The sequence below is a fragment of the Cherax quadricarinatus genome, chromosome 42 (genome assembly GCF_038502225.1).
Source record: "Cherax quadricarinatus isolate ZL_2023a chromosome 42, ASM3850222v1, whole genome shotgun sequence".
Classification (NCBI taxonomy): domain Eukaryota; kingdom Metazoa; phylum Arthropoda; class Malacostraca; order Decapoda; family Parastacidae; genus Cherax; species Cherax quadricarinatus.
In genome coordinates this window covers 9,948,095-9,975,594 of record NC_091333.1, presented here as the reverse complement: position 1 = coordinate 9,975,594, position 27,500 = coordinate 9,948,095, and the positions used below count along the sequence as shown (strand labels likewise).

General features: G+C 41.1%; 3 protein-coding genes across 3 annotated transcripts in view; all 3 read right to left on the bottom strand.

Annotated features, from left to right (window-relative positions):
• LOC128695696 (uncharacterized) overlaps positions 1-11,157 on the bottom strand; it is a 12,683-nt gene extending 1,526 nt beyond the window's left edge. Inside the window, exons 1-7 of the mRNA XM_070093155.1 lie at positions 11,137-11,157; positions 10,572-10,784; positions 9,242-9,415; positions 8,280-8,865; positions 7,693-7,837; positions 183-314; positions 1-25 (exon numbers count right to left, since the gene is read on the bottom strand). The exon at positions 1-25 is cut by the window's left edge and continues 85 nt beyond it. Of these exons, the coding sequence (XP_069949256.1) occupies positions 1-25; positions 183-314; positions 7,693-7,837; positions 8,280-8,865; positions 9,242-9,415; positions 10,572-10,784; positions 11,137-11,157 (1,296 nt within the window). The remainder of the gene's footprint in view (positions 26-182; positions 315-7,692; positions 7,838-8,279; positions 8,866-9,241; positions 9,416-10,571; positions 10,785-11,136) is intronic.
• Positions 11,158-15,291: 4,134 nt separating this feature from the next.
• On the bottom strand, positions 15,292-25,317 carry LOC128695623 (probable cytochrome P450 49a1). Its single transcript, XM_070093275.1, has 11 exons — positions 25,190-25,317; positions 24,072-24,311; positions 23,697-23,940; positions 23,060-23,176; positions 22,361-22,437; positions 18,858-19,047; positions 18,599-18,764; positions 18,063-18,232; positions 17,419-17,497; positions 15,782-15,985; positions 15,292-15,620 (listed from the first exon to the last, which is right to left on the bottom strand). The coding sequence occupies exons 2-11, from the start codon at positions 24,295-24,297 to the stop codon at positions 15,513-15,515; spliced, it is 1,581 nt and encodes a 526-aa protein (XP_069949376.1). The 5' UTR covers positions 24,298-24,311; positions 25,190-25,317; the 3' UTR covers positions 15,292-15,512.
• Positions 25,318-26,356: 1,039 nt separating this feature from the next.
• The window catches only part of LOC128695010 (probable cytochrome P450 49a1), a 15,985-nt gene continuing 14,841 nt past the window's right edge, over positions 26,357-27,500 (bottom strand). The window contains exon 11 of the mRNA XM_053785406.2: positions 26,357-27,500. This exon is cut by the window's right edge and continues 137 nt beyond it. The gene's annotated coding sequence lies outside the window, so the exon portion shown is untranslated.

The following is a 27,500-nucleotide window of genomic DNA, read 5'->3' as shown; positions in this document are numbered from 1 at the left end:
GTCCCACTGCCAGGCTCCCGTTGACCTGAGGGGGTAAAAAAAAATCTGAGTAATTTCGTTTTAAAAATCACGTTTGCCAGCGAAGACTGGCTGTTTACAGTGTGCCACGATGAGGCCAGTATTTTTTATATACACCAGACGAAAACTGTAAAGGTGTCGACAAGAGATATTTATAATCATGCCTGAGTGTGTTGGAAAGCCAGGTGTCGATGAGAGGAACACTGTCCGCAAACAATGATGTCAACAGTTTCTTAGACCAGAAGATCTTGCCATCTTCTTCTTTATCAGCGTCTTCGAAGTTGTATTTTCGCCACCTGAAACAATGTTGTCCTGTTACTACCGTAGTTCTTGTTCTTGTCCAGACCAGAGCTTTGGTGAGATGGGTAAGGAAGAAGGATGGGTAAGGATAGAAAATCCACTACCGTAGTAGGTTCCACAGTCTTGCCCCGGCTCCAGTCTTTTCCAGATTGTGACCCGACGTATATGTCGCTAGGTTAGGTTAGGTTAGGTAAGGTTCGTCAGGAAACAAGACAAATGTTTCCTGACGCGGGTCTTAGTCAGATGATGACCCGCCTTTGGAGCTTTTGGTCATCTGACCGAGGCCTTCCGCTGGCTTACCGGTCCACCCCTTTAAAAATTATGGTCATTTATAACCATTGTTATATAATATGTCGCTACAACAACTACTGTACATTGATGAATTATTATTATAATCAAGGGGGAAGCGCTAAACCCGGAGGATTATACAGCGCCTGGGGGGGGGGGATGTGGAAGGCATTCAGGCTTAATTCGGGGAACTGGAGCACAGATCCAATTCCCTAAATCAAGAGCCCCTCACCAACATCAAGGAACCTTCCTTGAGGGGTACATTGATGAAATTTTTCACTATATTTTAATTATTAATAAATTATTATGGAAATTATTTTATTGCTAATATTATTATTATTATTATTATTATTATTATTATTATTATTATTATTATTATTATTATTATTATTTTATAGATATGTTATGTCTGACATAAGCTTATTTTTTTTTTTTTTTTTTTTTTTTTATTTAAAAACTTCATGTACAGATATTAATAGGTACATATACAAAAAAATGATCAAGGACAACATCAGTAAATCAATATATAAACACAAAACAATCCAGGCAACATCTGCCAGTCTACTATATACAAGTTTTTATAACATATCACAATTTAAGAAGGAATAAAGTTATAATAACAAAGGCCACAAAATGGCTATTAATAAAACTCCTAAAATTACAACCTCAACACAATAATGCTCCAAGCTTAATGACAATCACCCATAATACCACCCTCAACAAATACACCAGACCTACAATATGCCTTATTAAGAAACCTGTGCTGCAACACAGGTGACCCATCATCCCCCCCCCACTCACACACACACATTAAAAACTAACCCTATCACCAACCTGAATAATCATGACATTAATTATCCTCAATTTAGGATTATTATGACACATGTCACTTGAGGAAGCATTATTTACAACCATGAATGGTACAGGACTACCAAAATTACAATACCTTAAATAAGAACAATAATAATAGGTAATTACTACCAAAACTGATGCTGGCCCACGTTACAATAAAACAAAAATAACTCAGTGCTTCAAGGAAATAGTGAAAGGAAAACCCTCTCAAGAAAATTCAAATTCAATTGCAATACCAGTGTAAGTGGAACATAATACGCTACCAAAGAAATATATATGTTATATAATTTATAGGTTATACATTAATACATGTTATATATTTAATCTGCTCCTTACACCTTCCCCATCAAGGGAACTAAGCAAAACTTATCTTGCACAACCTCTCATCTGGTCACACACTAGTACCTCCAATCACACCCAACCACATCACTGCATTCCCAAGGAGGTGAGCCCGTTGAAATCCCCTGAACCCCCCCCCCTTTTACCAACCCACTCACCCCGGCAGTTAAAGCCCCTTATAACGCCAATAAAATCCCTAATGTTAGTCCTCTATAACCTTCAGAAAAATACTCTTCCCACCTTTTCCCAAAAATGTCTCTGTTGCGACACAAAGTTCGATAAAACGTCGCCGCCAAAGTCCTTCTCAGCACATCCCCACCCACCTTCCCCCTCATACCCCATAAAACATATATGTAGTCCACGATGACATATGCTAAACCTCTTACCACACTCTCCTCCACACCACTCATATCAAGACTCAACGCTCGCAATACCGCCACCCCTTGGCCCCCCACCCTCACCACTACCTTACGCATCCATACCCTGATGCACTCCAAACCTTCACAAAAATAGACGACATGATACGCAGTCTCTTCCCCACTGCATCTGCCACACCCCCCACCCTCAATAACCCTCCTGTCTCGGAGCATCGCTCCCGTTGGCAAAATCCCATGCAGGAAACGGTACATAACCTCACGCGCCCTAGGTCGTATCCTTAATTTACTAAACCTTCGCCATATTACATCCCATGCATACATGGGGTAGTTCCCTTCAACCGGCGCCACTACATGTCTCTCTAACAATTTACACAACGTTCCCACCTTTACTTTTCCTGGTTCTCTGGCTAACATTAAGGCGCGTAACACTGTCTCGCATTCCTTCATTTCCGCCCCTCCATACCATTTCCTCAGGTGAGCATGTACCTTATCTAGCTGACCCTCCCTCCATCCACCTGCACTCGTCACTTCCCTCTTAATAAACACACATTTCACGCGCTTTCTCAAGTCCAACAAACCCAACCCTCCCCTACATACCGGCAATGTCACTACCTCCCTTCGCAACCAGTTGCACCCTGAACCCCACAAAAATTTGAACACCATTCTAAAAATACTCGTGATCGCCGTTCCTGTTAACGGCATCACAGCCGAAACAAACCAGACTTTACTATATAGTAATACATTGATGACAATTACACGCTGCCTAAGGGTTAAATGGTGAGGTCGCAGCATTCCCAACCGTCGCTGCACCTGTTCCACCATCCTATTCGAATTGCTAACCCTTGCAGCACTCAGGTCAGCCTCATACATGACACCGCAGATTTTCAGACTCCTGGTCCTCCGCTGCACAACATCACATCCCCACTCTAATCTCTCTGTCCACTCTCCCAGCCCCATGATCATTGACTTTTCCAGATTTACCTTCATCCCAGTAGCTCTCCCAAAAGTGTGTACAACTTCCCCCAAAAGTCCTAACCGTGTCTCCTCACTTGCCAAAATAGTGGTATCATCAACATAGCCCACCAAACCAGGCCACGGCTTCAGCTCACCATCCCTCCCCCCCGGCCTTAGACGATCCTCCACCATCCTATAAAAGGGATCCTGAACACATGCAAACAATATTTGTGATAAAGGACATCCCTGCCGAAGACCCCGCTCCATGTTGACACCCCCCCCCCACACACCCATTGATTTGCACCCTTACCTTCGCATTTGAGTACAGCGTATCCACCCACCCCACTATTTCTTCGCCAAACCCCTGTCGTAGGAGAATATCCCTCAAAGCATTTCTTTCCACCCTATCATAAGCCCCTTGCCAATCCAACGCCACCAACGCTCCTCTTTCCCTTTCCATGTCCTCCAGGAACCCCTTGATAATCCCGTGGCCCACGCTCATTGACCTACCAGGTAAACCAAACTGAGACTCAAACACGACCCTCCCCACAACACATTTAAGCCGATTCCCAAGAATTTTCGCAAATAATTTATAATCAGCACAAAGCAATGAAATGGCTCGATAATCCCGAAGGGTACTCTGCTGTTTACCCTTTGGGACCAACACCACCACCGCCGTTGCCTGAGATTCTCCCATCTTACCTCCGTCTTTCATGGCATTCATTAACCTTACTAGGAAACCCCTAAGCAGACCCCAGTGCTGTACATAAAATTCGCTAGGTAAACCATCGATCCCGGGTGCCTTACCCTTCCTCATGTCCATAAGGGCTCTCCATATTTCCCCCTCCTCAATGACCCCACCCAGTGCCTCCCGATCACTCCTCCCCAGTTTGCACGGCACATACTCACATACCTTCCCAAGAACCTCACCATCCACCCCACTACTTTTCCCGTATTCCTCAAACCATCTATCTGCATATGCACTCATCCCCTTGGTGTCCATTAATACCTGACCCTCTCTAAAACCCCCCACAGAAGATATGACTTGCAAACCTGGTATTGTAGTCGTTCGCTGTCGTACCTTCTGTCCTCGCAGCACACAAGCTGATGGCTTGTCGCCCCAGAGTACTTCGTCTAACCCCGCCTGTACCCGTACAGCTGCAAAACGTTCTTCTTGCAAATCCCGTATTCTGTCCTTCAACATGTGTATATCCTCCACCGGGTACACCCCGGCCACCTCCCCCCCCTCGTAACAATTCCGTAATCTAGATTCTAAGTAATTTGACAAACCATACCGCAATTGATTAATGCGTTTGCCCTCCCTCACATAAAAATGACGTATTCGTAACTTAGCCACACTATCCCACCATCCTACCACGTCTTCCTCAGTTCTTCTTTCGGCACAGAGCTGTTCCCAAAATATTGCAAACGCTTCCACTCCCTCCCTATCCCCCAAAACCATCGTGTTCAGTTTCCAATAACTTCCCTGCCTACGAGCCAAAGCATCCCAACCCACCTCCACTAATACCGCCCTATGATCGGAAGACACCATCTCTATAGTTTTAAAAGACTCTACCAAAACCCTCCGAGATAAATATAACCTGTCCAAACGAGCCGCATATCCCCTTCTTATAAACGTATGTTCCACCTCCCACAGACCTCCCCCGAAAGCATCACGTAACTGAAGATCTCTAAGCAGGCCCCCCAAGACTGAGGAAAAATATCCCGCTCCTCTGGGTTCCACGTCTGTCTTCTTAATTACACAATTCCAATCCCCCCCCACAATCGCGACAGATGGTAACGTGCGTAGGTAATACACGAGCTCCTCCCGCACAAAATCCATCTTCACTTTCACGTCACTTTCTGCTGGGGCATACACACACACAAACGCCACTCTCTCTCCCATCCACCATCCTTCCACACGTAATACCCTCCCCCCTCCCCCCCCCCCCTCTTTCCTATGCAATACAAACGGGCCCGCCTCCCTGATCAACACACCCACTCCTCCTTTTAAACGCTCAGACGGCAACACATAAGCCTGATACCCAGGGACCACTAATTCACGACCAAGCTTAAAATTGTGCTCCTGCACAAATGCTACGTCAACCTTATACCTATTCAAAAACATCCTGAAGCACTCCCGTTTAACACCATCACACAGACCATTAATATTTATTGTTACACACCTGAGGCCAGCTTAAGGTTTCCTTCCCCGCCTCATGTCAAGATTCTTCCCTTTCAGACTGTTCCCCTGGACTGTGCCTTTGCCACAGTTTCCCCCCTCCTTCCCAACCATCCCCCCCCTTTTCTGTTGTGGCCCTCTCGCAGAGTCACTCTGGATACCAGAACCCCATGTCTTTTTCCCCGGCCTTTCCGCCGGTGTCAGAACATCGTCCGAATCTGACGCTGCTGCCCTTTTCCTTGTAGCTCCCTCAGTTTCCATATCGGAGTCCTGGGAGCCAGCACAATGGACTTCCACCTCTACCACCCTTAATCCGCCTCCATGCCCCTCCATGGCACTCGCACTGTCCACCACAGGTGCCACCTGATCCTCCCCTTCCCCACACACACCTTCTACCCTGATCCCAGGGTCTTGTTCGCTGTAACTCTCCACCTCCGTAGACTGTAACATAGCCTGTATCACCGTCTCCAACTCCTCCTCAATAGCCTTCACTGCTGCGCCCTCCTGTACCTCCTCACTTGACAACTGTACTGTTGATGGGCCAGGTGATTCATGGATCACCACTTCTTCCGATTCCCCAGGAGGAGCCACCACCACTTCACTCCACATGCGACCACGCCCTCCTCCTTGCACCCGTTCTTCTTTAGGCATTGGGTGCTCATGCGCAGGTGCTCCGCCCCTTGCCGGCCCAGGAGCCACTGTTGATGGGCCAGGTGATTCATGGATCACCACTTCTTCCGTTTCCACTGGAGGAGCCACTACCTCTTCACTCCACATGCGACCACGCCCTCCTCCTTGCCCCCGTTCTTCCTTAGGCATCGGGTGCTCATGCGCAGGGGCTCCGCCCCTTGCCGGCCCAGGAGCCATACTCCGCTTGCCACAGTCTGCCGCCATATGGTCAAATTCGCCACACAGTCGGCACGTACGCCTCTGCCCCGCATACGCTACCATTACCTGGGTTCTAAACTCTTCGAGATATACATACGAGGGTATAGGATGCCTAAGCGTCATCTTGAGATTAAAAGAACCCTCAGGAAATCCTGTGTAAGCACCTTTTACCCATTTGCCAGGTTGGGCCAGATGTACAGTTCCATAACGTTCGAAAACATTTCGAATATCTACCTCATCAGCCTCAAAAGGCACGTTGCGGAGCTTAACCCACGAATAATGTCTTGATACATCAATCAACTTGACCCTCACTGCCGGTGTTACAGTAATGCTGACATCCTGGTAACGATCAACCAAAGCCTCGTATACTTGAGCAGTTAGCACTTTCACGAAAATTCTATATACACCGTTCAGTGCCACTCCATATAAATCCTCGTCTCTGATGCCATATGTCTCTCGTATAATTTTGGGCAATAACACATCGACTGACGTAGGTGTTAAAGCCCCACTAATAAGTTCAATGCCCACAGTATTCACTCTCCTGCGAATACCTGGCGCCATGTCGTTGACTGATTAGCTCGTCTGGGAAACAGTAGAGGGGTGCAAAGCACGTCCGCACTCTACCTCATCCAGGCAGCGAATGCACAACACCTCCTCGTACCACTGCTGTCAGGTTACTGAGGAGCGTCAGGCAAGGGGGTCTGCACGGCCCAATAGCGATGCAGACAATGCTCATAAGCTTATTTACTGATTTCAGACGTACTATGTCGGTACTTTCACTACACAATGCACCAATAACCCTCAACAGAGAGAAGCCGAGTTTTCGGTACTTTCATTTCTTTCTGAACAATAAACACATATTCACGCTGACAAATAAGATGGGCACTGGTTTCGAAAACCCACAACAGGGATCAGTTTTGAAAACGTTACAGCAAAAAACTACATTCACAGATATGGGTTGAGATGTATAACATGTAGTTATACACCTCAACCCACTTTAATACCTAACGAGTCCCGGTTTATGGATCCCTCTCAGGTGTGATCTGTCATTTTCTCCTAATTGCTTAAGGATTTCCATTTCGTCACTTACCCAAAACAGCGTAATGTCATGTGAACCACAGTTTGAGTACAAGTTTATTGGACATTGCTATTTGATATATATATATACATGTATATATATATATATATATATATATATATATATATATATATATATATATATATATATATATATATATATATATATATATATATATATATATATATATATATATATATTGTCATAATTAATTACAGTTACCAAGTTATTTTTTATTGACAATTCATTTTTCATATTTTTTTAAATAAATTGACTCTGTGATGATCATCCCGGGAAATGCGTTTCATATTACTTCTAAAATTCAGTTTACCTCGACCCACTTGCGCTACGAATTGCTTTTACAATTAAATTACCCCCCTCGTTTTCCCCTGCGTTTCTCGCCCCTCAAAGCTTACCTGCTTTGAGACATGAGGAGCACCCGTGTTCTCTTAGCCAGGACGGTCAAGGGTTCCACCAGTGGCTTCGTCCACAAGTCCAGCTCAGTGAAGGGTATCAACTCTGGCTGCTCTTGTCGCAGCCATATAAACCATTTTCCGAAACCTAAAATTTATTATTATTATTATTATTATTATTATTATTATTATTATTGTTATTATTATTATTATTAAATTACTATTATTATTATTATTATTAGTATTATATTATCATTATTTATTATTATTAAATTATTATTATTATTATTATTATTATTATTATTATTATTATTATTATTATTATTATATGCATGGGTTTGATATTCACTATGTTATACACAGTGTGAGGTGTGCCAGGTATACCATCCAAAAATTTGTTAAATTTAATGTCACGTAAGAAAGCCTCCAGGTTATACTCATTATAACAATGCATAATGATGTCAAGCATGACATCCACCAGGTTTTAGGTAACATGATGTTGTCAGGTGTGACATCTACCACATTATACTCAAATTAATGATGTTAGGTATGATATCCACGACCTCTTGCTCAGAATAATGATATCAGACGTAACATCCATCTCTTTATACTCAGTATAATGATGTCAGGTATGATGTCTTCTTTAGCCCATTCCTGTAATTTTGTAACTTTGGGAGCGTCTCTTTCGGCAGCCTTCCCAGACCTTGACCCACAAGTAGCCCAGATCAAGGTCACTCGGAGCTCGTAGGAAGGATCGCTGGTGTCTCCATCGGCCTGGGCGCCGTAGATCTGGCCATTCCTAGTGTATTTCGCAGCCACTATGTCCATGACATTGACCATGTTGTCTTTCCAGTTGTCATGACCTTCGTTTAGGCTATAACGATTTCGGTTGTGTTCTCTGAAATTTCCATTACCACTGATGGTGTTGTTGTAGTGACCGTTATTTCCGTTATGATCGTTATTTCCTCTGTGACTGTTATCTTCCCCTTGATCATCATACCCTCTGCTCCCGTTGTTGCCCTCGTGGTAATTATCGTCGTTCCGAAAGCTCTCCGAGGGGTGTGTTTTGTTTTTCAGCGTCGATGGATTTTTCGGTCGATGGCCAAATACCTCAAACATGAGTGGACGGTACTCGAGCACGTACGACACGATGGCCTTGAACTCCTCTGAAGAAACCTGAAAGATGCCGGGTTTGAAATTCCCTTTTCTTGTTTGGCACTTTTCTAAGAATTATATAATAATTTATCATGTTCATTGTATAATTATATCCTTGTACGTACTATTATTATTGTTTTTTTTATTAGTAGTAGTAGTACTAGTATTAGCACTAGTACTAGCATTAGTAGTAGTAGTAGTAGTCGTAGTAGTAGTAATAGTAATAGTAGTAGTAACAGTGGTAGTAGCAGTAGTAGTGGTAGTAGTAGCAGTAATAGAACAGCTCATGACTGCTCACTCCTCTCTTTCTAAGGAAGTTGTACTGATGCTGGTGAAGGGATCAAGATCTTAATCTGAATCAAGAAAATGAAAACAAGAGAATTAATGCACACTTGACCTGTGTTCCATTGAGGAAATACGAGTAAGTGAATCCGTGTGGTAGTAAGTCAAGGAGGACTTCGAGTTTCTGTCTCAGGGTGGAGTCTCCGTAGAGGGCAATCCATGTAGCAAGTCCTCTCGAAGTCCTGGCGTAGGTACATTGAGTTATCTCCCTCGACTCATACAGCCGGATCTAATAAGTACAGGCACAAATACTTTGAGCTAAATGGCACGGTGCTGGCGACAATACTGAAAGAAAGATACACTTTGCAGAACACGCAGCGTTTCGATCTATTAATTTGACTTGATAGAGATGTTAAGAGGTCGAAACATTATCCCAATGACAGTGTTCAACGATATGTGAAAAGGAATACAACTGAGGCAAAGGTTATATATACACAGTTGTGTATTATTCTCAAGTACATATACACTTGGAGTTTTCTTAAACACTCCTTTTAAGGGATTAAGATATTAACTACTAGTGTACAGGCTATATTCTCAGTGCATGTTCACTAAGAGATATCCACCTCTCGGTGTATATACCAAATGTTGATATATTTTAGCTTAACTAGCCGATTGCCTTTGCTGATTTAAAGTCATATATATATGGATAACTAAATTAAACTTAATCATAAGATCATGTCACTGAATGGCGGAAATGAGGTATTACAGTGTTGTAATCTTTTGACTACCGCCCACAGGATGGGTATGGGGTGCATAAAGATATTAAACTAAAGTGTGTGTGTGTGTGTGTGTGTGTGTGTGTGTGTGTGTGTGTGCGTGTGTGTGTGTGTGTGTGTGTGTGTGTGTGTGTGTGTGTGTGTGTGTGTGTGGTGTGTGTGACTCAACAATCAATATTTGCACCAATAACTCATTACAGTTGTGACCGGGTGTGGAAGTGTGAATTGCTCATTACTCTATAATTTGTTCATGATTGTAGCCAAAGTATAAACGTAAGTAACCATTCTACAGAATTCATTACCTTTGTAACTTGTGAGCTCATTACCTTTGTACCTAGTTCAGCTATCAAAACTTTGGGGGCCCAGTCCCTGGACCCATTACGTACCTCTGTAATCTGTAAATACCTTTGTAACTTGTCATGATTGTGACCAGACTTACCTGGAGTTCATTACCTTTGTAAATTGTGAATTCATTACCTTTGTGAATTGTGAGTTCATTACCTTTGTAAATTGTGAGTTCATTACCTCTGTAACTTGCTCAGCTATCAAAACTTTGGAGTCCAGTCCCTGGACCAATTATGTACCTCTGTAATCTTTTGACTACCGCCCACAGGATGGGTATGGGGTGCATAATAAACATATTAAACTAAAAAAAAAGAATAGACTCACCGGGCAGGGAAGGTAAGGGATGGAACCATTCATTAGCTGTAAGCGAGTGCCAGAGTAGAACTCAAGTTGGGATCTTGTCTTGAGTGTGTCGTTGGAGGCGTCACTCAGATGCACCAGCGAGGCGAGAGTGTGACTAAGACCAGCATAGGGAGCATCTGTGGATACGTAGGTGAAGAAAAAAGTCAATATCACATATGTGTAGGCCAACTTATGCTACCAGAAGAATTGGGCACAGGAGCTGGAGTTCAGCTTAGGTGCCGTCATCTAGGTAAATGTAAAAATACACACACATATACGCATAAAAAAAGATTTAAGGTTAAAAAGAAGTGGAATGAGAACAGAAAATTAGTAACTAAAATTTCTTTCGCGGATTAATAATTTTTACCCATCAGTAAAACTTTTTAAGAAGAGGGTTAACTGTACTTTATGTTACCGTGCAATTTGTCATCACTTTCAGAGCTCATGATTATTTGCTTGTAAAATATTTTTATATCTTGCTGATCTCGCTGCATGTTGGCTGAGAGAAAGAGAGAGAGATGAGAGAACGATCGAGTGTAAAACTTGCCTGAATTCCAATCAGCGTCATGTTTGTCAATTGTAAACATAGACTGACACTCCTGATGAGGGTTCAGCAGCCCAGCTCCGGAGTCGCGGGTATCCTCTATATCACCAGGCTTCCTATACTGAATCACACCGCTTGCTTGAAGCCCTATATGTCCTCTAGACAGATACATCACCCCAATCACCATGACCAAAAGGGAACACACAAGCCAGTGTCGCGTCTTTCTTTCGTTCGTCATTGCACGCTAGAGAAGCAGATTCTGTGTCCCGTCGCTAGCATGACCTCCCAAACTTTATTTTCTCGCCGTAGCTTCCTAGGTTCACACTCTCACATTTTTCATCGTGATGTATGAAGCTCTTCTATAGTTTCACAATGAATGACTAAGGATGTTGTACGGTCTTCACTATAGTACGTACGACATGCAGGCAAACATAACAGAAAATATAAATGTTTTCTTAATGATGGTCAGAGTTAAACAGAGAATAAGCCGTCACTTCACCTGCACTGAATAACATTAGCGACCAGACAGACACTCTCTGCCACTGAGTGTTCCATCACCTCTGCCCTCTCTGGCTGTACCTATTTTCGTCCCATCCAGCCAACAACCAGGAAAACCAGACCAAATACTTTACGTTTCCTGGACCCAACTTACAATAAAGAGAAGTAAATTTTCCTTCTGTACTGATTATTATTATTAGTAGTAGTAGTAGTAGGAGTAATAATAAAAGTAGTAGTAGTAATATTAGTAATTGTAGAAGTATTATTATTATTATTATTATTAGTATTATTATTATTATTATTATTCGCAGTAGTAATAGTATTTTTATCATTATTATTATTATTATTATTATTATTATTATTATTATTATTATTATTATTATTTTGTTGTTTACCTGGAGTTTACCTGGAGAGAGTTCCGGGGGTCAACGCCCCCGCGGCCCGGTCTGTGACCAGGCCTCCTGGTGGATCAGAGCCTGATCAACCAGGCTGTTGCTGCTGGCTGCACGCAAACCAACGTACGAGCCACAGCCCGGCTGATCAGGAACTGACTTTAGGTGCTTGTCCAGTGCCAGCTTGAAGACTGCCAGGGGTCTGTTGGTAATCCCCCTTATGTGTGCTGGGAAGCAGTTGAACAGTCTCGGCCCCCTGACACTTATTGTATGGTCTCTTAACGTGCTAGTGACACCCCTGTTTTTCATTGGGGGGATGGTGCATCGTCTGCCAAGTCTTTTGCTTTCGTAGTGAGTGATTTTCGTGTGCAAGTTCGGTACTAGTCCCTCTAGGATTTTGTGGAGAGTTTCTTTGCTTTAAGAATAATGTAGGAGAGATTTAGAAATGTTAATATGGTACTTGTATTTAGCTTTAAATAACTCGATAAATTTTTAGCAAAAATTGTGAAAAATATGTGTGCTCTCGCTAGAGTGATTTTCCAATCTCTCAATTCCTGTGAAGGGCCTGCCAAGGATGGGCCAGTGCTATTCTGTTCTTGTGTTTTGATGTTCTGTTTTGGAAGAACCATAAACAAGAGAACTAGATCCTGCCTCTCCAACGTGAGGTTTACTTGTCAACAATGGAAATCAAGTACTCCAATGGAAATGTCTGACCTTTCTTTGGATTATCCTAAGTAATTTCTACATATGTTACGATGTATGATAATTTGTGTAACTGTATTTATATGTACCTGTACCTAAATAGCCCGGAGGGCCCGGGTTCGATCCCCGGCGGGTGGAAACATTTCGACACGTTTCCTTACACCTGTTGTCCTGTTCACCTAGCAGCAAATAGGTACCTGTGTGTTAGTCGACTGGTGTGGGTCGCATCCTGGGGGACAAGATTGAGGACCCCAATGGAAATAAGTTAGACAGTCCTCGATGACGCACTGACTTGGGTTATCCTGGGTGGCTAACCCTCCGGGGTTAAAAATCCGAACGAAATCTTATCTTAACTAACAATCCACCTATTACTACTCTTTACTACATCTGATACAACGCTAGTTACATATATTGTGTGATTTCATCATTACCAGATATGTCTTTGTGTATTCCGTTGATTTTTTTTTTTGGTCAGGCTAAGAGCTATTGTTCTATCTTAAAATATTTCACTTAGCCAATGTTTTTTTCTTAAGGTCAGTCTCGCAAACAAATATGTGTCAGATAGTCCCTCGTTGACGCACTGCCTTTTTTTGGGTTATCCTGGGAGGCTAAGATAAGATTTCGTTCGGATTTTTAACCCCGGAGGGTTAGCCACCCAGGATAACCCAAGAAAGTCAGTGCGTCATCGAGGACTGTCTAACTTATTTCCATTGGGGTCCTTAATCTTGTCCCCCAGGATGCAACCCACACCAGTCGACTAACACCCAGGTACCTATTTGCTGCTAGGTGAACAGGACAATAGGTGTAAGGAAACGTGTCGGAATTTCCCCCCGCCGGGAATCGAACCCGGGCCCTCCGTGTGTGAAGCGGGAGCTTTAGCCACCAGGCCACCGGGCTAACCCTCCGGGGTTAAAAATTCGAGCAAAATCTTGTCTTTCACTTGGCTTTACCGATCATTGTAGCGTCTTGCGACTAGGGAAGTTTTCCGATCATTGTTAAGTGTATTCCGATTATCTTATCTTTATCATCTATAATTCAATATTTTACATAATTTGCTTTGTGTGTCATTTTTATATAATTTCTTATGTACCGCTTCTAACTTTTACGATGTAATATTATCGATAAGGTAACAAAAGGACCTCAATGGAAATAAGTAACTCTGACTTTTTTGGGTTATCCCAGGTTCTCTACACATATGGTGCTATGTATGATAATCTATGTAACTGTATTTGTGTACGTATACCTACATAAACTTAGCCCGCTCCGGTGTTCAAGATATCATAGTTCTGCATTTATACCATTTTCTTTTACATGTGATCATTCGCATGTGAAAGAAAATGTTATAGATGTATAACTATAGCAAAGATTATCAGAAAGCAACAACAACAACAACAGTAACAACAACAACAATAATAATAATAAATAATAATAATAAATAGTAATAATAATAATAATAATAATAATAATAATAATTAATAATAATAATAAATAATAATTAATAATTAATAATAATAATAATTAATAATAATTAATAATAATAATAATAATTAATAATAATTAATAATAATAATAATAATTAATAATAAATAATAAATAATAATAATATTTTTATTTACTACAGTATTTGGGGGCTCTGGTGGCCTGGTGGCTAAAGCTCCCGCAAATAAGTACCTGGGTGTTAGTCGACTGGTGTGGGTCGTATCCTGGGGGACAAGATTAAGGACCCCAGTGGAAATAAGTTAGACAGTCCCCGATGGCGCACTGACTTTCTTGGGTGGCTAACCCTCCGGGGTTAAAAATCCGAACGAAATCTTATCTTATCTTAACTTCTAGGGTAGGGTAGGTGCCTGAGCCAGAGTTTGCAGCTCACAAGACTGTCATTCCCATTAGCCCCCTTGGGGCGGGGATGGCAGACCAGAGAGGCCTAGCTTCTCCCTACGAACCCCTTGAGGGAGGAGAATGTGGTTAGGCCTGGGGACAGCTAGTCCCAACGATGCGGAGGTACTTGTACCTCCTCCCATTGCAGACTTAGGTCTCAGACACTCCTTCGACAATGAGCCAAGGTCGGACCACCACTTGGAAAAGACCCGGGCCGGGAGAACACCGACGAATCAAGAAGACATGGCGAGGGCCTGGGTTCGATTCCCAGCCAGAGTAGAAACATTGGGCGTGTTTCTTTCCACTTGTTGTCAATGTTCACCATCAATAAAATGGGTACCTGGGTGTTAGTCGACTGGTGTAGGTCGCATCCTGGAACACTGACCTAATTTGCCCGAAATGCTCAGCATAACAAGCGGCTTTCTATATAGTAGTATATCATTGATGTCAGCTAGGACTGTATACCTTCTGCATGTACTTGTGGTAAATAAAGATATTATTATTATTATTATTATTATTATTATTATTATTATTATTATTATTATCATTATTATTATTGTTGTTGTTGTTGTTGTTGTATTTCCACTGGGGTCCTTAATCTTGCCCTTCAGGATGGCACTTACACCAGTCGACTAACACTTATTTAATGCACAAGTCAACTTCAGACAGTATTGAAGTAAAGACCAAAGAGAAAAGAAAGTTTTATTCTGTCATCTTTTCGCTCTAAACAGAGCGAAACGTTGTCACAACATATTTGTAATTATAAAACAAATGCAAAACAAATAGGCCCCAAAAAAAGATAACTGGGAACTTGCTGTGAGTTAGATATTAATATTTTTAAGGTAAAACATATAACATTGCAAAAAAAAAAAGTGAAGGCGTAGAGAAAAGAAGACGGACACAGGATCATCAACGCTCTGTCATGGTAAACTTCTGAGGTTTGTCAGGATTCTGAAGAACCCTGAATGTGGGATCCCACTCATCGTACTTGTACTCGAAGTTATATTTCGAAAACAGCTGAAAAGTAGGAAAAAAAACATGTATAAAATTCGTACTGATTTCGTTTAGATAAGTTGCACTGCACGAATTACAAACCACTAAATTTTTCGGCTATTCAGAGCTTTTTAACATTATATAACAAGACTTTTTTGCAGGTACCCAGTGTTTATTGCACTTACTCGTGCGAGAAGGACGTAAATCTCCTGCTCGGCCAATCTCCGGCCAACACACATGCGAGTACCTATAGAGAAGGGGATGGAAGCGAACTGGTTAGGCTGAGGGTCTTCTTGGCTCCTCAGCCATCGCTCAGGCAGGAACTCTGATGCCCGAGGGAAGTAATCTTCATTCTTGCCAGACTGTTGAACGTTAACGAACACCCAAGTCTGATAAAGATAAATATATTTTCAGTGACACTGTGTGTGTGTGTGTGTGTGTGTATACTCTGTGACTGAAGAAATATTTCCTAACATCCCTGTGATTCATCTGAGTCTTCAACTTCTAACTGTGACCCCTTACTGCTGTGTCCCATCTCTGGAACATCCTGTCTTTGTCCACCTTGTCGATTCCTCTCAGTATTTTATCTGTCGTTATCATATCTTCCCCCTATCTCTCCTGTCTTCCAGTGTCGTCAGGTCGATTTCCCTTAACCTCTCCTCCTAGGACATACCCCTGAACTCCGGGAGTAGTCTTGTTGTAAACCTGTGTGTGTGTGTGTGTGTGTGTGTGTGTGTGTGTGTGTGTGTGTATACATGTGTGTGTGTGTGTGTGTGTGTGTGTGTGTGCGCGAGCCCGCTCTTACCCACCTAATTGTACTCACCTAATTGTGGTTGCAGGGGTCGAGACTCAGCTCCTGGCCCCGCCTCTTCACTGACCGGTACTGGTTCTTCCCTCTCCCTGTTCTATGACCTTTATCATATCTCGTCTTAAAACTATGTATGGTTCCTGCTTCCATTACATCACTTACCAGACTATTTTACTTCCTAACAACTCTGTGGCTGAAGAAATACTTCCTAACATCCCTTTGGCTCATCTGAGTCATCAACTTCCAATTGTGACCCCATGTTTCTGTGTCCCATCTCTGGAATATCCTGTCTCTGTCCACCTTATCTATTCCATGCAGTATTTTGCATATCGTTATCATGTCACTCCTGATCCTCCTGTCCTCCAGTGTCGTCAGACCAATTTTCCTTAACCTTTCTTCGTTGGACATTCCCCTTAGCTCTGGAACCAGCCTTGTTGCAAACCTTTGCACTTTCTCTAATTTCTTGACTTGCTTGACCAGGTGTGGGTTCCACACTGGTGCTGCGTACTCCAGTATGGGCCTGACGTACACAGTGTATAGAGTCTTGAACGATTCCTTACTGAGGTATCAGAACGCTAATCTCAGGTTTGCCAGGCGCCCATATGCTGCAGCAGTTATCTGGTTGATGTGTGCTTCCGGAGATGTGCTCGGTGTTGTATTCACCCCAAGATCTTTCTCCTTGAGCGAGGTTTGCAGTTGTTAGCCACCTAGCCTATACTAAGTCTGCGGTCTTCTTTGTTCCTCTTCGAGCTTCATGACTTTGCATTTGGCCGGGTTGAATTCGAGAAGCCAGTTGCTGGACCACCTGTCTCTTTGAAGGCCTGCCTGATCCTCATCTAATTTAATTCTCCTCATTAACTTCACATCATCTGCGAACAGGGACACCTGTGTGTGTGTGTGTGTGTGTGTGTGTGTGTGTGTGTGTGTGTGTGTGTGTGTGTGTGTGTGTGTGTGTGTGTGTGTGTGTGTGTGTGTGTGTGTTCGTGTGTGAATGCGTGTGGGCGTATTACTCACTCCAGCTTTGACTCTGTAGCCGTGAAGTGTAATATCCTCCGTTGGTTTCCTAGTTACAGCTGGCACTATCGGCATGACTCTGAAAAGTTAAATAATAAATAAGTACAGTGTTCAATCCTATAAAATGAGAAAAAAGTTTAAAGTCTCGATCATATTCCAGTAATTTTTACTTTCCTTATTCATACAGATATTCTATGTTTCATGATCATTACTATTGCAAAATGTATCAGTAACATTAATAATAAATTGAACAAGTATAATAATTTGCAACTATATTTTTATCGGTACTGTATTTCTCTATCGCTACTAAATAATACTTATATTTTTTATCATATACCCAAATATCTTATCAAAGATTAGAGTATTTTCGGTCGAGTTTGAACAGAGGTGAAACTGAAGGTCATGTCTGTCATTACTCAACATTTCTCTGTATTAATAATAATAATAATAACAATACAGGCAGAACTGCCGACAACATGTTAGATAAAAAGACACAAGTGCGACTAATGTGATTATATAGTTGCACGTGTCCTGTTACCTAAAATATGTTAGTAATATTTTAGGATCACTTCGGACTCTTATTCGTCCATTTAGTTTATGATTCTACCTCAAAATTCACTCAGTCTGTTAAATAACTTCCTCACCTGAGAGTTTCCCTCACACAGGCTTTAAGATAAGAAAGCTTTGCCATTTGGTGTGTAGTAAGAGGTTGACTACCATCGCCCAACACCTGGTCAAGTTCCTCCTGCAGCCGCGCCTGCTTCTCAGGGTTCCGAGCCAGGTAGTACATGGTAAACACCGTCGTCATTGATGTCTACAAAGAGGGAGATTTTTAAACACAAACAATGTTATTGGGCGCAGTAAAACCCAAGAGTGACATGTGTGTGTGCTAGTCAATGCCAAACAATATTTTGTGTCTCAGAAATTTGGCACATAATGAAACATATTGAGAGGGCACTCCAAAATGTAAATAAAAAATGAGAGATGGGTGTTGGGATGGCAGTTAGAATCTGTTGTGATCATCTGTTTCAATTATAGACATATAAAAAAATGAACAACATCTATGCACATTAGCCCCAGAAACAACCAGATTACGTAGCATATCTAGACGACGCACTTATAGACTTTGCACTTCTATATGTGCACTTCCAGTGTATAGGCATGCTAGTTGGGATTTTACCGTGTCTATACCAGCGAAGAAGAGGTCGACCATGAAGGTGACAACGTCCTCAAAGGAGAGGTCCGGGGTTGTGATGAGAGACTCCAGGATGTTCAACTCTGTAGTATCACCAGGTTCGCGTGCTTCCAGGTTCCTCTTAGCTTCGTGCACCTTCTCCAAAATTACTCTGTCGAGTGAGAGTGGTGTGTTTTATAATGGATGGTGATGTGCTATACCAGTGGTGATACAAACTCATTTTATGACAAAAGAAAGTACTTACTCGAGAAGTTCATCATGAGCCTTCCTCATGTTTCTCAGTGCAGTCGTGGGGAAGTACCTCCACAATTGGATACCAAACTCACAGTCACCTGCTGCATTCATCATGTTGATGGATGAGTTGATGATTTTCAATCCTTCCTTGCTGTTCTCCAGGCATCCAATTCGTTGATTGAGAGCCACCAGACTAAGTGCTAATACGAAATAATGCTAATTTGTATGTAGACAGTATTAAATATATTATATCTATCTATCTATCTATCTACCTATCTATATATATATATATATATATATATATATATATATATATATATATATATATATATATATATATATATATATAAATATATATATATATATATATATATATATACAAGGAGGCTTTAGGAAAGGTAGGGGGTGTGTGGACCAGGTGTTTACAGTGAAACATATAAGTGAACAGTATTTAGATAAGGCTAAAGAGGTCTTTGTGGCATTTATGGATTTGGAAAAGGCGTATGACAGGGTGGATAGGGGGCTATGTGGCAGATGTTGCAAGTGTATGGTGTAGGAGGTAGGTTACTGAAAGCAGTGAAGAGTTTTTACGAGGATAGTGAGGCTCAAGTTAGAGTATGTAGGAAAGAGGGAAATTATTTCCCAGTAAAAGTAGGCCTTAGACAAGGATGTGTGATGTCACCGTGGTTGTTTAATATATTTATAGATGGGGTTGTAAGAGAAGTAAATGCGAGGGTCTTGGCAAGAGGCGTGGAGTTAAAAGATAAAGAATCACACACAAAGTGGGAGTTGTCACAGCTGCTCTTTGCTGATGACACTGTGCTCTTGGGAGATTCTGAAGAGAAGTTGCAGAGATTGGTGGATGAATTTGGAAGGGTGTGCAAAAGAAGAAAATTAAAGGTGAATACAGGAAAGAGTAAGGTTATGAGGATAACAAAAAGATTAGGTGATGAAAGATTGAATATTAGATTGGAGGGAGAGAGTATGGTGGAGGTGAATGTATTCAGATATTTGGGAGTGGACGTGTCAGCGGATGGGTCTATGAAAGATGAGGTGAATCATAGAATTGATGAGGGGAAAAGAGTGAGTGGTGCACTTAGGAGTCTGTGGAGACAAAGAACTTTGTCCTTGGAGGCAAAGAGGGGAATGTATGAGAGTATAGTTTTACCAACGCTCTTATATGGGTGTGAAGCATGGGTGATGAATGTTGCAGCGAGGAGAAGGCTGGAGGCAGTGGAGATGTCATGTCTGAGGGCAATGTGTGGTGTGAATATAATGCAGAGAATTCGTAGTTTGGAAGTTAGGAGGAGGTGCGGGATTACCAAAACTGTTGTCCAGAGGGCTGAGGAAGGGTTGTTGAGGTGGTTCGGACATGTATAGAGAATGGAGCGAAACAGAATGACTTCAAGAGTGTATCAGTCTGTAGTGGAAGGAAGGCGGGGTAGGGGTCGGCCTAGGAAAGGTTGGAGAGAGGGGGTAAAGGAGGTTTTGTGTGCGAGGGGCTTGGACTTCCAGCAGGCATGCGTGAGCGTGTTTGATAGGAGTGAATGGAGACAAATGGTTTTTAATACTTGACGTGCTGTTGGAGTGTGAGCAAAGTAACATTTATGAAGGGGTTCAGGGAAACCGGCAGGCCGGACTTGAGTCCTGGAGATGGGAAGTACAGTGCCTGCACTCTGAAGGAGGGGTGTTAATGTTGCAGTTTAAAAACTGTAGTGTAAAGCACCCTTCTGGCAAGACAGTGATGGAGTGAATGATGGTGAAAGTTTTTCTTTTTCGGGCCACCCTGCCTTGGTGGGAATCGGCCAGTGTGATAATAAAAATAAATATATATATATATATATATATATATATATATATATATATATATATATATATATATATATATATATATATATATATATATATATATATATATATATATATATTAACAAGCCGGCCGTCTCCCACCGAGGCAGAGTGACCCAAAAAGAAAGAAAATCCCCAAAAAGAAAATACTTTCATCATTCAACTCTTTCACCTCACTCACACATAATCACCGTTTTTGCAGGGGTGCTCAAAACACAACAGCTTAGAAGTATATATACGTATAAAGATACACAATATATATATATATATATATATATATATATATATATATATATATATATATATATATATATATATATATATATATATATATATATATATATATGTACATGTATATATACATGTGTATATATATATATATATATATATATATATATATATATATATATATATATATATATATATATATATATATATATATATATATATATATATATATATATATATATATATATATATATATGTATAATAGACCTTGCATGCTAGACATTGATAAGACCTCTTCAACAGGAGCTTGTAGGCTCACTGTAGCATTCTTGTCATCAGGATATGCTTTTAATTAAAACAGTCATAATGGGATAAAGTGTCTTTCTTAAGCCTGGTGACTATATATTCCATCATGTAAAGTATATACTTAGTTCAAGTTTCTGGTATATTTGGATTCATGTTTACTAAACCAGGGTTCGAGACTGTTACATTCAACAACAGTAAAAGAGCTTGGCACTGGAGTAAGAATTAGCAAATAAAGGCTATGAACGTACTAGAAAATTGTGCTGCCTCAGGCAAGAGTGATAAAAATGTACCCTGAAGCACACTAGGTCAACGTATGAGAGAACCTCTACGGGGAAGACGCAACTATTTTAACGTAAGCAATCCACGCACTAATGTATCACTGAGTTTGAAGCCTTTAATATAAAAACTTCAGAATTCTCAAATTCAATTATCTTTCACTTTACTACAATTTTAAACTCATTTGTATTTAATTTTTTTTTATCTCAGACTGTTGTCAAATACAGTAGGACTCCAGTATCCGCGAGGGATACGTTCCAAGGACCTGCAGTGGTTACTGAAACCATATACGTATGTAAGTCTTATGCATAACTATTATAAAATTTAATTGATAAATTATGAACAATAAGTGGAGAATTATCATTATTTCACTGATGGGAAGCATTTCACAGCTACTCTGAGGCTATGGAGAACTACCACCTTCTTTTGTCTTGCACTTTGGGGCCATTATTATGAAAAATTAAGAGGCATTTTTGGGTCACAGTAAACCGTGGATAACTGAAACAGCGGATACCGAATCAGTGGATACGAGGGTTCTACTGTATTTGAGAGAAAAAAATATTTAACTAATTTAGTAAGACTCCTGTATGACAGTCCTCTTAGCTAACATTTTTAGTTTGGAAGTTTTTAAATGAACTCATTATATGTAACAATAGAGCGGAAACAAGTGATTTGATTATTTGAGCACAGAGGTGATGTAACTTTTCAACTGATGAAAGATTACAAATGCATTTTTTTTTATTTTATTTGTAGAAAACTCGTTTGTACCACTTTCACTCTTACCTAATATTATAACTCAGTATCTCTATAGACTCGGGCATTGTCACAAATGTTGAGAACATTACTGGTACTTACACTCCAGCGCCCACTTGAACATCTCCTGTACGAAGTCACCAGGAAGTTCATTCTTTTGGTCCCGCTGTCCGGCTGACCTGTCGATAAGAGTTATCATTCCCCTGTTTTAACTACAGAGGAGATATCGTGCTCTCAGAAGGGAGGGTGAGAGGGGTTGCTTTTTGAATAACATATCAGACAAATCACAAATCGCTGACAAGGGAGTGCTTAAAATAGCTTTCTGAAGTACCTTAACAGCTCTCTTGAGTACACACACATTGTGACCTTATAAATGGTCCAAGTCGGACCGAAACGTCGTCGTAAGCTTCTCTCTTTTATATGCGGGTTATTTGTGTATCGTTCCAGTCACGGTATTGTGCCTTTTTTTTTGTTATTTGTTATCTCTTAAGTAGATTTATTTCAGTATTGATTATGCAACAAAACATATTATTATTTGTATATTTAAAGAGAAACGCTAAACCCGTATGGGACATACAGTGTCTGGCGGAATGTGAGGCAATTAGGTTCGATACAAGGAAGGCAAGGGCAGGTTCAATTTCATGCATCAAGAGCCCCTTCTCCGGCAACGTAACAAAGCGCAACTACAGTTCAAAGCAAATGCAAAATACATGGCATGAAAGATAAGCCCAGTTAGAAGAGCTATTGTCTTACAAACAAATTTTGCATCACTCAGCCTTCCCCGCTGCATCCCTCACTTACCTGGCGACGAACTCCTGTGCCACCTGGTCGACCTGGGGCAGGTACTGAGCCACGGCCTTGGGCTTCGTGGCGTGTACCTGGACCTGTTTTCTCACCCTCCACCAGTCATCCCCTTGCCTGTTAGGAAAGTGGTTTGTTTCACTATAAGTGTCAACAAATTATAGTAAAACATTAGTGATTTTGTGATGTAAGTATACACACCATTCTGAGTGTACACTTACACGAAACACTAATGTGTAAGTGTACAACGTGACCTTGAGAGAAAAAAAATTAAGCAGGGCAATAAATAATACTGTGTACATGAACTTGAATAAAGGTCGTGCTTAGGCTCCTCTAGAGTCTAGAAAGAATTACATAATCATGGAAGTGATCCACCAGGGAGCCTCATCGCCTGCTACAGTGCTCCCTTACCATAAAGGAAAGGATTAACCAGGAGTTTATTTGTAGTGTTCATATAATATGCCAACACCTTCGTAAGATCGAATTCAATTAACTAGAGTCGTATGAAACGATGAATTATTAACAAGTATGAAGACATGAAAAGCAGAACAAGATATTTTTTTGATGTCCTTTGCTAACGTTTATGATTTAAATACACAATTAACATAGAATATAAGTACAGATTAAAATTACTTACTCAGTAAGGATTCCAGTTCCTTTAGCTCTAAAGAATTTGGCGTCGTTGTTTAACCTAACTTTCTTAAGGGAATCCATAATTGGTCTGTTAGGCTTTTCAAACATCTCTTTATATAGATGTTGAATGTCCTTAGGATCAGATAGGAATACAACATCTCCCTGCCCAGGGAGGTTCAGCTTGAATATTGACCCGTACTTCTTGAAGTAGGAGAGCCAGAGACGGGGCAGCCTAGTGGAGTCATAGGCTGTACAAGAAACAAAATAAATTAGAGCACATTTTGCTGTGCAAAAGAAATTAGTAAAAAATAATTTATCACGGATAATTTTTGGAATTAACACTTTCTATCATAACTGGAAGGGTTACGTTGGGTCTTACCTGGGTCAGTAAACATTGCAGGCAAGGTGCCTAGAATTGGCCATGACCTGGGTCCAGGGATGTCTGACTGTGGCCGAGGTTGTGTGTGGGAGCGAGTTGTTGCCAGGGACGGGGCTACTCCAGCCACGGAAGACAGGCCACGGCAGCCTACTCTTGAGAGCACAGTAGCAGTCCATGGTAGGACTGAAAATTTCCCTATCACAATGGTGCGTAACGCGTTGACCATCTTGACAGTTGCTCCTAATGTTGGGAGACAAATTTAAACAGACAGCAGTGTTTATATGTACAACAGCTGGTAAGATTTTCTTCAGAATACTCAAACACTACAAATATTGAGGCATTTACATAATCACCTCATGTTGAAAGTTGAGGCTCGAACCACAACATAATACATTATTACACAGAAATATCATTCTATGATGCCGTCTGCCAATATGACATCCATTAAATATAATCATAACAATAAAGAATAAATTCTTAGTAAGTTTAAACTGTATACGACTCCGCTAAACTTAATGTTTTGCTTGGATTAAAATGTCATCAGCACTTAATGATGGAAAGCAAATAATCGGAGAAAACGACACAGTTGTGGAGAGGAATTTTATTGATACGTTTCTCCTGTTCCACAGACGAAACTTTTCAATAAAGTCTCCCTCTCTGCAACTGCATATTTATTCAGCACAAAAATGATCTACTGCACACATAGACAGTGGCGGACCTACATTTTTGGGGCCCTGAAGCTTGAACTGTTATGAGGGCCCCTTCTTAACCAGCAACGGCTAGGTTACATTGTACTTAAATAACTTTTTAATTTTTATTTTAACTATTATTTTGTATTGAATTACATTATATTATTAGCATATTTAAAAAAAAAGCATTCTCTTACAGTAGACCCAAAATTTTATGCAATGTGGACTAAAATCTCTTCTGGGACCCCTCCGGGTAATATTATGGGTCCTGAAGCTTAAGTTTCGTTAAACCATGCCACGGCCGTGGTATGGTTTGTTTGCAATCGTGTCATTACAATTTCGTGAGTCGTTAAGCTTCGTTAGGTTCATAGTAGATCCGCCCTTTTCACACAACCATATCCACAGGTAATTTGGATGACCTCTACCTACCCTTTGTCGATCGACGAGTTAATATCCAGAGGTAAAGAGAAGAAAACTGTAGTGAGACTGCTTCCAGCCTTGCCTCGTATGATGCAGTGTTAGAACTACCTGATGGGTCGCTGAATCATCAGACCTTGCATTCTTGCTCTGCCCCCCCCCCTCCCTCCGTTATCTGGGTCTTATCACACAGGGATTCGAGCCACAATTTTGTAGAGTTAGGCTTAATTTTGATTGTAATAATACTAAGGATTCAAGTTTTCTTGTCTGGTGGTGAATTTTGATTGTAATAATACTAAGGATTCAAGTTTTCTTGTCTGGTGGTGACACTTGTTACAGTGCAGTCTTAATCCTCTCTAGGATGGCTCCGTGGTGCTAGTAAGGGGCTCTTGATCTTGGGAATTGGATCTGTGTCCCACTTTACTTACATCTGAATGCCTTCCATCCTCCTAGGCGCTTTATAACCCCGTGAATGTAATGACTGCCTCTGAGTGCTGTGACCCCAATGAGTTTAGCTCATCACTGATTTAAAAAAAATGACCCTGGTGTTGTAGTTGATGAACCATATCAACCAAGATGGGTGTCCCGTAGCTCGAGTGTTAGCGCACTTGGCTCACACATTGAGGTCTGTGGTTCGATCCCCGATCTCCTGCTCTCCATGTTCAGCGGTAAAATAAGTACCTGGGTATTAGTCGACTGGTGTGGATCGCTCTGCAGAACACAGGGGCTTTCTATATAGTATGCGTTTGGTTTTGATTATCATTGACGTCAGTAAGGTCTGTATACCTTGTACATGTAGAAATTAAGATCATTATTAAGTGATGGGGATGTCTACACTGGCGAGAAAAACTGGATTTTAGTAGACCTACTGAACTAAGTGCCGATGGATAATTTCCCCTCAAGGGGAATTGAATCTGTGCTCCAGTTCCCTGAATTAAGCCTGAATACCTTCCATCCCCCCCTTCCACAGGCGTTGTACAGTCCCACGGGTTTAGCGCTTCCCCAAGATTATAACAATATCACGAGCGACAGTTCAACCTAGTTCTCGATATAGTAAATGCGAGTTAATAGTTGGCCTAGTGCAGTCACCATTTTGCTTTTACTATTGCGCTGTATGTCCCTTGCGGATTTAGCGCTTAAGTTTAGATTGTAATAATAATACACTCATCTTCACTCTCTTCCATATAACTTTAACCTTACTAAATAATATTTAGTCTTAAGAGAAACATTCAAGATGGGGAAATGAAAACTCCACTCGTTAATAATTTATTCATACCTAGTGCAGCAAGATACTGGTAAGTACAGCGCTGTATGACCCTTGTGGGTTTAACGCTTAAATATGATTATAATAATTGGTAAGTTACAGGGTAGAGACGGAATACAGTAAGCTGACAATATTATACACTTTCAGTACACATACATTAATTGGGAGAACTAAAACCGTAATATACAAAAAGCCTCTTTAGGGGGCGTCGATGCGAGCCCCTCAGGAGGAGGTTCCTTGATACTGGTGAGGGGCTCTTGATCTGGAGAATTGGATCTGTGCTCCAGTTCCCTGGATTAAGCCTGAGTGCCTTCCATTCCCCTCACATGCGCTGTATAATCCTACTGGTTTAGCGCTCCCCCATGATTGCAATAATTATAATATAATCAGTGCTTCCCCATGATTATAATAATCTAATTCTAAGAGTCTGGTCCTAGTTACCGTACTTAAGTGTTTAAAAACTGATGCTGATTGGACGACTTCTCGAGTTATGAGTGACTCTACTGGGTTTAGCTCTTCTTTTTTATAATAATAATAATAAATGAGTTATGGGCGAAATGAAATCGAAAAGTTCGAGGAAAAATAAATTTAGGCAATTCTTAAAGTTTTCCTTTTTCCAATAGAAATTGGAGAGAAAAAAAGTCTAGTATTTCTTTCCATTCCCGTTAGGTATTTCTGCGCAAAAAAAAAAATATGAACATTATAGGTAAATTAAATACTGCAAAGAATTTTTGTGTGGGAGACACGAGAAGCTCAATGTTCAAGGAACCGTACTAGATCAATAACATGAAAAATTGATATTATTTAGATAGGAAGTACTCTTACCTTATCTTCCTATCTTGCAGACGGTCCTGACTTTGACTTACCATTACTTTTTGACTTTTGTCAGCAACTGCTTTACTATACTAACTTTGATACGTAACCCCTAGCGTCCCTTCCAGCCCTCTCCTGCCCTCACCTCTGATCCCTTCTCCACCTAGCTGTTTATATCCCCAGCATTATGTTCTGCCCAGCAGCGCTGCATGACCCTTGTCAATTTAGCGCTTTATTTGATTATAA